Source organism: Pan paniscus, chromosome 1, assembly GCF_029289425.2.
Source record: "Pan paniscus chromosome 1, NHGRI_mPanPan1-v2.0_pri, whole genome shotgun sequence".
NCBI classification, from domain to species: domain Eukaryota; kingdom Metazoa; phylum Chordata; class Mammalia; order Primates; family Hominidae; genus Pan; species Pan paniscus.
The window spans coordinates 86,601,802-86,613,925 of NC_073249.2; the positions used below are offsets into that span (position 1 = coordinate 86,601,802).

A 12,124-nucleotide genomic window follows, 5' to 3' on the forward strand; every position below is an offset into this window, starting at 1 on the left:
ATGCACCACCACTCATGGCTAATTTTGTATTTTTAGTAGAGACGGGGTTTCACCATGTTGGTCAGGCTGGTGTCGAACTCCCAACCTCAGGTGATCTGCCCGCCTTGCCCTCCCAAAGTGATGGGATTACAGGCGTGGGCCACTGCACCCGGCCTGCACAGGCTTTTCTCTGTCCACCATGGTCCTAAGAAATTAAGTCAGCTTATTTAAACAAGAACCCTGGGAGACTTCCTAGTCTGTTACTGCAGGTTACTTGTGATGGTCCCTTACTGAAAATGAGCTAACCTGGGGTAGTTGAGGTAACAGCTTGAACATAAAAATGAAAAGAGTTGTTATTAAGACAATCTGCTGAAGGGAAACGTTAGAACATATCAAGAGTTGAAAGGGTATAATAGATAAACGTGCTTTCTGTGAATATATTTGACACAAATGACATTGTCAGTTCCATCTTTTCAGCCATCTTATAGTTTGAAGGGGCTTATTATGTAATTAATCACTAATATGAGTGAAAGCCTAAAACACTGCTAGGGAATGATTCACTTGTGTTTAGAAACAGAGCTTTCATTTCTGAAGTCATATCATAACACATTAATACTACTACTACTATATATTCCTTAGCATTTTCTTCACCTTTTTATCATTTGGAGCACCCAAGGGGTATTTCATATTAACTAACCATAGAGTCATTTTCCATCATGTATCATATATTAATTATATAAATCAAGTAAGAAAATAAATACATGTTTTAACATGATATCACACTGTATTACTAAACTTCTCTTTCATATGCTGTTAAAGCACAAGCAATGAGTGAATTTTCTGTAGGTCAAATTGAAGTAGGTAAATTCAGAAATAGGGTAGATGGTAGATGCCAAAATGATAGATTCTTTCCACCACAATCACCCGGCACTGCCTTTCTCTGCAGTTAAGAGTCCATCTTGATTTTAGGGGCCATGCTGAGGATCCTGGCAAGTTGAGGATTTCAGCCCCAGAACTGAGCCGACTTTCCACTAGCATATTCTTATACTCCCGCTAAGGGTTTTCAAGATCATCCATTACCCTGTCTCGGAGCCACCTACAAGGAGCAAACTCCACTGATATGAAGTTTTAAATGAGCAGCCAGGAAGAAGGCTGTTCCAGCTTTCAGCAAAATGCATTCTCCCTCTTGATAGGCCTGCGCAGGGACCCTCTGGGCCCCCTTCCCTCTGTCAGTCTCTGCTGGGTTCTACCTCTCAGATTAGTTCTCAGCTGCACGGAACTCAGAGGAGCTCCTCTCTCCTCTGGTCTCTAATCTGGCAAATGTCTTACTCTCGGCTGTGGACATTGACGGCTAGCGAGTGTTTTAGAAGCTTGTGTTTCTCTTTCCTGGGTATCTATTCCAGACATGTTCTTTTTAGTCCGTGGAAAGAAGCCTCGTAGTGTTTCTTCAGAAGGAAGCAGCCTGGAACCAATCTGCTCTTTGCTCAGTTCTTTGCTAATGCCCACGCCTTCCCACAGCCAGCAGGGGGCATCTGCGACACGGATTTAAATTGCATTGAATTTAAATTGGATTATCCGATGTTAGGACACCTCTTTTGGAAATGTGTTGTAAAAATCTTGCCTTATGCTTCTCAACTCTCCTCCCTCTCTTCTTCCTTCTCGTTGTTCCTGACATATGTCTGGCGTCTACAGCGAAACCTGTTTGTGATTGCCGAAAGCCTTTCAACCACAGGAATAGCCTATGCCCCAGGGCTACTTCTGTTTCTTTTAAATCCTGAAAAATTATGGTCTTATAATTGATTCTTTTCAGATTGCTAGTGATTGCAATTATCCTCCCTGCCTCTTCTCATCAGCATATGTCCTATATAATATGAGGAACTAAATGCCCCACTTGACCATTCTCAATCTCTTTCAAGGACAGAAATTGAATTCACTTACTTTATAGTGCTTATAGTCATTTAATGGTGTTACCTCTGTCCAGTTAGCAAATTAGAGACATCTTAGTCCTCCGTGACTCATTCTAAGCTGCACTCCAATATTTCACCTACTCCACCCCAAAATGCAGCTTTACTATAACTTAGCAATTCAGTTCATTCATTCATTTGCTCATTCATCAATTTACATGGCAAATCTTTATTGAATGCTATTAAATGCCAGGCCCTGTGCTAAGTGCTGAAGCTGTAATTGTGAACTAAACAAATGTTCACTCTGCTCTTGGGGACCTGACACTTTAATGGGAGAGATACACAATATTCGCATATACATATACATACGGAGATATAAATGCCAATTGAAAAATGCCATGAATGGAAAATTCAGAGGGCTCTGAGGATATATTAGGAGCAGTTTTTAGGTATATAATATCTCCCATTGCACATTGGGAAGTTAGGGCTCCTTGAGGTTAGAGTCTATGTTTGTTTGTTTGTTTATTTATTTATTTAGAGATGGAGTCTTGCTCTGTTGTCCAGGCTGGAGTGCAGCGGCATGATCTTGGCTTACTGCAACCTCCACCTCCTGGGTTCAAGCAGTTCTCTGCCTCAGCCTCCCGAGTAGTTGGGATTACAGGTGCCTGCCACCACGCTTGGCTAATTTTTTTTGTATTTTCAGTAGAGATGGGGTTTCACCATCTTGGCCAGGCTGGTCTTGAATGCGTGACCTCATGATCCACCCACCTCGGCCTCCTAAAGTGCTGGGATTACAGGCATGAGCCACTGTGCCAGGCCTACGTTCTTTTGTTTTTATACTCCACCTACATTCATCAGTGATTGGAAAAATATCTGCTATACAGTTTACATATATGTGTTTTATATTCAATTGTTCCAAGTGTCTCTGAAGCGAGAAACAACTCTGTAACCCTTAAAACACCTAGTATAAGATTTTATATATAATTGGTTCTTCACACATTCTGGTGGAATATAATTGTATTTCTCAAAATTTAACTATGTTTCTGTTTTTAGTGATTGCTTGTGCTGGTTTTCCACACTTATGCATCTTAAGGTGATAACCCATTAAATTCACGCACTAGCAGGAAGGACTGAGGTGGTCCGTGGCCTTTTGAGTTTTGACTTCCCAGCCAGCCAGCATACCCACACAGGGAGCAGATTTAAAACTGCAAAGCCCCAGAATTATTCAAACCGTTTTCAGTTTGGAATCACTAATGTGAGTCATCTAGACAAAGAATTATCTTCCTCTGAGCCTTTAATTAAACTTTAACTCAAGCATTTTCAATTGATTTTATTTCAAAACAAGTTTTTCTTTGTAAAACAAAAGAATAACAAGAGGAGGAAGAGAGATGACAGGAGATAAAAATAGTTTCTTGTTAACGAGCATTAATGTAATGTGGCCAGGAAAAAATGTCTAGTGTGCAGTCAAATAGAGCCCGAGACCAAGCAGGAAATTGTAAACAAATTAGAAAATTATCTTCTCTGGATGGTGTTGTTTTTGATGCCAAATTAATGTCAGATACATTCAAGTTTATCTATAAAGGGAAAATAGTTTGGTAAGCTGGAGCTATTGTTTTGTTTGAATTTTTCATTTGGTTTGTTTTATTTTCATATGTCTGTGAGGCTATGGTAGGGAGGAAAGGGAAAGGGGGGATGAAATAATATTCCAGGGATTCTTGAGGAGTAAAACAAATCTAACATTATTTAGTCTTGTAAAAAGAGTGCAATGTTTAAAGTGATTTGAACTTCAGCATTTGTCAGCTCCTCGGCCTTTAAACTTTACTGTTGTATGAGCAGAAATGCAATAATACTATTCATTCCCTGAATAATGAACTCCTAATTAAATTTAATAGACTTCACAACTTAAATACTCTTAACTTTATAATGCTCTATACTTGAGCCTATACCAAGCCAGAAATTGAAGCCATAGAAAGAAGTGTTTTCCAAAGCACTGAATATCTTTTCTCCCTTACATTTCCAGGGCAAATATGAGGAAAAGAGTAACCTGATGTTCTGGTATGTTAGTCTGCTCTGAGGAAATGGAATACGATTTTCTCTTGGCAATGTTGTAAATGATAGTTGATTTCTAGATCATTCCACAAAAAACTCTATTTAAGCAGTGATATAGATAAAATAGTAGTAGGGTACTGATTCATCCTGGTTTTAAAAGGATTTTGTGGTATGTCTTGAGCATTTAACTACCATTTATAAATGGTGTTTTCACAGAAAATGCATTCTGAAATAGTGAAAGAAAATGTGAGATACATTGTGTTCATATGATAGGATGCCACGTCTTTAAATACAGACAGTCTTTGAAAGGTGCTTTTCAATAGTTTTATCTCTTGTTTGTTTTCATACCAACTTTGCTGCAAGCTAGGTACTGTATAGAGGTCCCTCCAACATCCATCCCTCTATCTGGAAGGGAAGCAGAGTAACTTCTTTGAATCGGCTTTCTGCTGTCTCACATTTCACCCTCTTGCAGTACAAACTACTTTTACATCCCTTAAAATAACACGCACCCACCCTTCCCTCTGGAACGCTCATTCTTTTCTAGCCCAACTGACTGACTGCTGCTCATTCTCTAGTTCCACATTTGCCTCCTCTGAGAAGTTCCCCCTGATCTACCGTTGTGGACACTGGTGCTCTTCTGCGAGAGTTCTGCTGCTTTCTGGACAGTCTGTCTTTAAGCACCTGTTTGTGATTGTTTCCACATCTAAGACCTCTCCGGGCTAAAAGCACCTTGAAAGCAAGGAGCAAACCTAATGGTGTTTGTATATTTACTGCATACTGCCTGACACAGTAAACATGACCAATGAGTAAATCAGTAAGGAATAAATGAATTAAGTCACTAATAATTCGTTTACATACATTCGATTTCTTTGTTCTAATTATCCCTTAATCTCCAACTATTATTCTTGCATCAGGAAATCAAACACAAATATTTTTCTGCCTTTTACAAAAGCAAAAGGTTCAAATGGAGCAAGAAATAGAAAAAAAAAGGAACTAAATTTGAGAGGGGGGATAAAGTTAAAACCAAAACAACCAACCAAACAGAAACCTAAACATGAGAGACTTTCATTACATCATTGTTATCTAAATATTGGTGAGTGGACTATTGGGTCAAGGTTGAAACTGAAAACAGTTGCAGCATGGATTCCACAGATGGGTGCACAGGAAGGGAGGGACCTATGGAGCCAGGAGGATATGGATTATGGATGAAGGTTTTCATGGACTGGGTGGGATACTGTGTCCTAGTGCACCTTGCATCTCTGACTGTAATACTGCACATTAGTCAGCAGAGGGTAGCCACAAATATTGCATGCATTTCTCCTCCCCACTTAATGTTTTCTTCATTTTTCAGATAAATATAAAATTGGCAATTCTTGTCCCCAGAGGTAGAATATAGAAGGTTGTGGGTGTAGTAATTCCTTAGTAACTTGCGGGGAATTTTTTGTATGTTTCAATGTAATGTTCGAAGCTAGGGAACATGGGTGGTGGGTTGGAAAAATGATTGTGTAGTTAGAACTAACTTTAAAGAAGCCGTGTTCTATGCCAAATGCTGTGCTAAGTGACTCACATGCATTAGTATATTTAATCATCTCAAAAAGTCTTAGGATATACTATTTTATCAGTCCAAATTTCTAGGCAAAAGAACTAAACATTAGATAATTTAAGTAACTTGCAACACTTGGAATTAAAGCGACACTTATTCTAATTCACAATGTTATATAAGCTCCCTCAGCAGAACAGTCCCAGTTTTTACCCTAATGCCGTGCTGAGCTTGATCTGAGGTACTCTGGGACCTGAGTTGGCTTTAGTCAATGAGAGGGTCTTAGGGAAAGAGTGAAAGCAGAACAAAATGAAAAGGAAATGACACTGTAGAGATGCCTGTTCCTAAAACATAGTTTTCAAAACCATATTTACTAGCCTAAAGGAAAATATGTTATAATTAGGCATTTATGGAGTTTTTATAAGTTACCACAGGTTTCCTTACATTTTTTTCCCCTAATATCCGTAACTGCAAATCTTAGGCATTTACTTAAATTGCTTCATCACAGCCTCCCCGTGAACAAATGAGGAAAGTATGTGTACAATAGTAAAATCCTATTTGGCTGCCATGTGAACTTCACCACATCTCTTTAAGACTTTGGTTATGATTAGCATTGACTGGGAGGTAAATGTTAGCAGATTTGTAAAGAACAAAATCAAGATATTTTTAGTTCACTTTGGCAAATATTTTTAAATGTTTACTATATTGCCAAGCATTGTGCTAGGCACAGGGGTTAAAAGGTATTTAAGACTAAATTCCTACCATCAAAAAGTTCTCATATCCAAGTAGAAAAACAGAAACATAAGTCAATGACCATAATGCAATATGATGAACCCTGTCTTAAAAGCATGGGTAAAGTGCTAAGGTGACTGGGAAAAGGTAGCTTTTTGGGTCTCCCAATATTCAACAACTTGTCCTATGGATTAATATTTAAGATTTGCCTGGTGCTTTTCTAGTATAGAATTGTGATAAAGTGATGGATAGATTAGAAGGTTAGTTTTAAAACTGAGCGTGAAAATAGTTGCATCCTGTGATGGAGGAGTACCCAGAATTCTGACCATATCTACTCACTAAAATACTGAAGATACAAAGAAGCAGTAAATTCTGCTGTAGTTTGTTGTTTGGCAATTAGTACTCATTTATCAAGGCTTACTGCACATAAGATAGTCTGACAGCCATAGAGAACAATGGATAAGGAGTTGGAAACAAAAATTTTATAGAGAAATAAATAATCAAGTAGAATGATTTAATTTTGTAGCTGGAAATAGCTCAAAAAAACATCTAAAATGATGGATAACTTCATCATTTTACAGATGAGGGAACTGAGGTCTGGCAGTAAAAAGCGATCATTTTACTTCTCAAAAGAAGATATTTATGCAGCCAAAAAACACATGAAAAAATGCTCATCATCACTGGCCATCAGAGAAATGCAAATCAAAACCACAGTGAGATACCATCTCACACCAGTTAGAATGGCGATCATCAAAAAGTCAAGAAACAACAGGTGCTGGAGAGGATATGGAGAAATAGGAACACTTTTACACTGTTGGTGAGACTGTAAACTAGTTCAACCATTGTGGAAGTCAGTGTGGCGATTCCTCAGGGATCTAGAACTAGAAATACCATTTGACCCAGCCGTCCCATTACTGGGTATATACCCAAAGGATTGTAAATCATGCTGCTATAAAGACACATGCACATGTATGTTTATGGTGGCACTATTCACAATAGCAAAGACTTGGAACCAACCCAAATGTCCAAAAATGATAGACTGGATTAAGAAAATGTGGCACATATACACCATGGAATACTATGCAGCCATAAAAAATGATGAGTTCATGTCCTTTGTAGGGACATGGATGAAGCTGGAAACCATCATTCTCAGCAAACTATTGCAAGGACAAAAAACCAAACAGCACATGTTCTCACTCATAGGTGGGAATTGAACAATGAGAACACATGGACACAGGAAGAGGAACATCACACACCAGGGACTGTTGTGGGGTAGGGGGAGGGGGGAGGGATAGCATTGGGAGATATACCTAATGCTAAATGACGAGTTGATGGGTGCAGCACACCAACATGGTACATGTATACATATGTAACGAACCTGCATGTTGTGCACAGGTACCCTAAAATTTAAAGTATAATAATAATAATTTTAAAAAGTGATCATTTTTTCCAAATGTCATATATCTAACAATAGTGAAGACCAGAGCCCTCAGGAGACTAGTAGGCAATGCATGCAGAGTTCTACCTGGGAACTCTAGCATCAGACAGCTTGGGCTCACATCTGTCTCCACCAAATACTGGCTGGGTTATCTTAAGTTATTTAAACTGCTGTCATTCAGTGACCTCATCTGCAAAATGGAAATAGTACTATAGTGTCTGCAGATATAAAATGAGAGAACACATATAAAACAATAATGAGGATTAAAATGTAGTGCAAATTAATGAAGGACATACTAAGAGCTTGATAAATGCTATTTATTAGAACTTACATATCCTAATTTCTGCATTAGTATTCTTTCTGCCACAAGAAAAATAAAAGTGAAATGGGATTTTGTTCATTTTTGTTTCTCTGACACAGGAAGAAATCTCTTCTTAAAATCTGTATGCACATGTGGTGTCCTCATTTCCCCCTGTGTCTCTTCTTTCAGGGCCAAGGAGATTAAGATCAAGTTGGGAATTCTCCTCCAGAAGCCAGACTCAGTTGGTGACCTTGTCATTCCGTACAATGAGAAGCCAGAGAAACCAGCCAAGACCCAGAAGTGAGTCATGAATATGGATTCCACTCATTTCCTCCAGAGGATGGCTATTTTTCAAGTGTTTAGCACCATTCCTCATCTGTAGAACTACCCCCTTCAATTACTCATTAAGGATCATAAGACCCCTCAGAGAGTTGGTTTGCAAAGAAGCTCTTTTTTTTTTTTTCTTAACTATCTCATGTCTGGAGCATCTTATTGAATACAGGCAGAATACATAAAAAATAAAAGATAAGACTCTGCCTTATTTTTGAGAGACAGACATACTTATAAAATAGACAGACCATACTTATAAAATGATACTAGCCACTACAGCAGTGTGGTAAAAATACCTGCTCATTTACTGCCTTGGTAACCACTCCTGATCCAGTTAATTATGAGCCCTGGATGCTTACCTGCTGATGAACTATCTAAAGCTGCTTCCTCAGCAGGGTGATGTGAGAACATTTCCCTCAGAAAGATACTAAGGACAAGGCAGACAATTTCAGCCTAATCGTTCCTTCTCCAAGATAGTGCCCCTCAAGTTCCAACAGAGGAACAAAGTCTGTTACTTAAGTGAAGAACGAACACTGGACTAGCTATTTCTATTTAATGTACACCATGTATTTTTCCCAATTCATAAATTAATATTCTTGATTGGATTTCTGCAATCCTCCCTCATCCCCATTCTCCTCTCCCTACACATTCCTCCTGTCAATTCAGGCATCCTAGGGAACTATTACTTCTAAAGAGTCATGATGTTATGGCAGTGAATCCAGGTCTCACAGTGTGCATTGGCCCTGCTTTAACTCAGGAACACGACTCCCAGCATTCCCATCGTTCATCATCATCCCTGCTAGCTGCAGAGACTGTCACTACCTAGACAGATACACTCCATCTTCCCATTAAAACAGAGATATCTATGAAAATCAAGAAAGGAAAATGGGAAGAAGAAAAGGCCAAGGCATTCAAATTCCTTCGCTCTGCTATCTTAGAGCTTTGAGGATATCACAGAAGTGTGGTAAAAATATAGGAGTCCCTTTAACCTCCATTTGTCTTTTTAAATGGAACATTTGTGTAAATTGGCCAGCCTGTCCTTTGTCCAAATGACCTCAACTTAACATAGCTGGATTGATTAGGAGATAAAGAGATGAGTTATTCTTTTTCTTTTTTTAATCTTTTTCCATTAGCCTAAGTGAATATTTCCATTCCTCCTTTTTTTATTACTTCAAAGTGATTCTAAACAGGAAGTGAGGCATAATTGCGTTTTCTGCATTTGAAAAGGAGAAGCTAATTCAGTGTGGAGCAGCAGGCACCAAGCGGTAGTGGAGAATAAGAACCACATTTCATAGCAGCAACAGATCAAAACATCTATTTTGAAGTAAACAATGTGACAATTTATTGATCCGTTGGAATTAACTTTAAAAAAATAGAGTTCTACATTTCCTGCTTTAAATCTCTGCTTTAACATTCACATAGACCCTTAAACTGTTGAGATTAAAAGGGGTTCAGAGAGAAGCTGTTCTGGAAGAAACCCTGGGGCTGACCATTTATTGGATTATTTACTTCTCTTGTCTTCCATCCCCTTTCTTCCTCCAGAAGCCTAAATTGTTTTGGAAAATTCCTTCATATCCCTAGAGAATAATTCTGTATCTATTGCATTTTCAACAGTGACCAATAAAAAAGTTTCCCACTCTCTTCTGAATCCACAGACCCCATCCCACCTCCTCATGTTTGGCAACTTTCTATGCCATTTATCTGACAGGAAATACTGTGTTCTGCATAAGCTCCATCTCTCTCTCTCTTCTCTCACTTTAAAATTTCTCTGTATTTTTAACTCATGTTCTTCTTTCAGAGGGGAAAATAATTCTTCTCTTGATTGGAGGTATTTTTAACCCTTCTCATATTCTTTGGGTTACTGACATCAGTAGAATCCGTTTTTTTAAAAGCATTTTCTATTTTTTAACATGTATTTTTGAGTTCTCACTTTTAAAAACAAAAATGGACCATTGAGAAAAACAGAAATAAGTGCTTATATTCCTACCCCCTAAAGACAGCTCTGTTCCCCTTTTTGCACTTTTAGTAGCCCTTTTTCCCTGTGGACCCTCTTCCCCAGGAGCAAACAGGTACCCATGTTCCATGCTGAAAAATTCTCTCCCCGCCTTTCTCTCTTTCTGCTTCTATGCCTTTCTCTTACTTTTACTGACTAACTGTAGAAAGAGAAGTCTGTACTAATGGCTTTCAGTCTTTTCTGTATCTCCTTCTTAACCAGCTTCAACCTTACTACCTCACCCGAACTGTTGTTTCTAAGGCCCCATCTGTGACTTGTCTGCAGCGTTTGACGGTTCACCAGTTGACCTACTGTTTTTTTTGTTTTTTTTTTTTTGAGAGGGAATTTCGCTCTTTTGCCCAGGCTGGAGTGCAATGGCATGATCTCAGCTCACCGCAACCTCCACCTCCCGGGTTCAAGCGATTCTCCTGCCTCAGCCTCCTGAATAGCTGGGATTACAGGCATGTGCCACCACGCCCAGCTAATTTTGTATTTTTTAGTAGAGACAGGGTTTCTCCATGTTGGTCAGGCTGGTCTCGAACACCTGACCTCAGGTGATCTGCCCACCTCGGCCTCCCAAAGTGCTGGGATTACAGGCGTGAGCCACCACGCCCAGCCCAGTTGACCTACTCTTAAAACTCTCTTCCTTAACTTCTAGTCCCGCATTCCCCACCTGCCTTCTCTTTCTCTAAGTGCTCCCACTGTTGCTCACCCTCTGGATGTGAGCATTCCTTAAGGCTCTGCTGTAGGTCCTCCTGAGAAACAATAGACAACATTAGCCAACCACATAGGTTTAGTTTGTGATAACTGTTATCATGGCTTACAAAATCATCAATTGTAAAATGTTAGGAGCTGATATAGATATTCATATAGCTTATTTTATATTATAAATGTCTCCCTTTCCCCTGCCTATATCAGCAATTTTTAACCCCTTTTTCTGGTTTGTTGTTGTAGTGATCATTTTATACTAAAGAATGACCTCCACACATAAACAGTACCTAGCCTGTGCTAGTGGAAAACAGTTACAGAAAGTTGTCCTGCATACGCTCACCTGGTTAGGATGAGCCTGGTTGTGAGTACTAAAGATCTATGTACAATTTCAGGCCCGCATATGGATGTCAAAAAATGACATGTTTTGCTTGTTCTTAAGTCTGTATGCCCAACCGTGATGCCCAGGTCACCACTGGTTATCAGGTAAGGGCTCAATAAATGCTCATAAACTTGAGCCTGGTCATGAGCAGACTGTACTGTTGGGCAGGAAGGGAGAGGGGACTAGGCACATCTAATTGACAGTAAATAACTTGAATTTTCTTTTCCTTGTTAAGAGCACCAATGTGTAAGAACATTTTTAAGACATTTAAGTATGTGCCAGGCACTGCGCAGATTAAAAACCAAATCAAACCAAAACAATACAAAAAACAAAAACAAACAAAAAACCCAACCACAGGCACTTGAAGTTATAGCTAGTAAGTGCCAGCATTGCCAATAGCAGTAATAATGGTTCATGGGACTGGTCATTAAAATCTGAGTTTGGGGTTGTTTGTGGCTTTCATCAGCCAGGCTAACTCAAGGCAAAACCATCATTCATTTACTTATTAATCTGACACACATTTATTGCAAGGTGGATTGATGCTGTAAGGGTACACCACAGGATAGGGTGAAATGGGAAAAGTTCTCTGTGCATGACAACCTATACCCTTCGGCAGTGAGTGCCTCATTGCCATGTGAGAGATTCAGTGAGTAAAAGTGGTAAGAGTAGAGTAAAAAGAGAGACAGCGCTTCCAGCAGAGATGGCCACTTCCTGGGCCAGGTGGCATTTATACTAGGCATTATAAAACATGTGGTTAATCATCTCTAT

The 12,124-nt window shown here is 39.2% G+C and overlaps 1 protein-coding gene and 1 long non-coding RNA gene across 3 annotated transcripts in view; one reads left to right on the forward strand and one right to left on the reverse strand.

The window, feature by feature from the left end:
* The window catches only part of RGS5 (regulator of G protein signaling 5), a 181,607-nt gene that overhangs the window by 147,369 nt on the left and 22,114 nt on the right, over nucleotides 1-12,124 (forward strand). For both annotated transcript variants that reach the window (XM_063598699.1, XM_003824577.5), the window contains one exon: nucleotides 8,133-8,243. In XM_063598699.1, coding sequence (XP_063454769.1) covers nucleotides 8,133-8,243 — 111 coding nt within the window. The remainder of the gene's footprint in view (nucleotides 1-8,132; nucleotides 8,244-12,124) is intronic.
* The window catches only part of LOC130541499 (uncharacterized), a 53,861-nt gene that overhangs the window by 39,025 nt on the left and 2,712 nt on the right, over nucleotides 1-12,124 (reverse strand). The window lies entirely within an intron of this gene.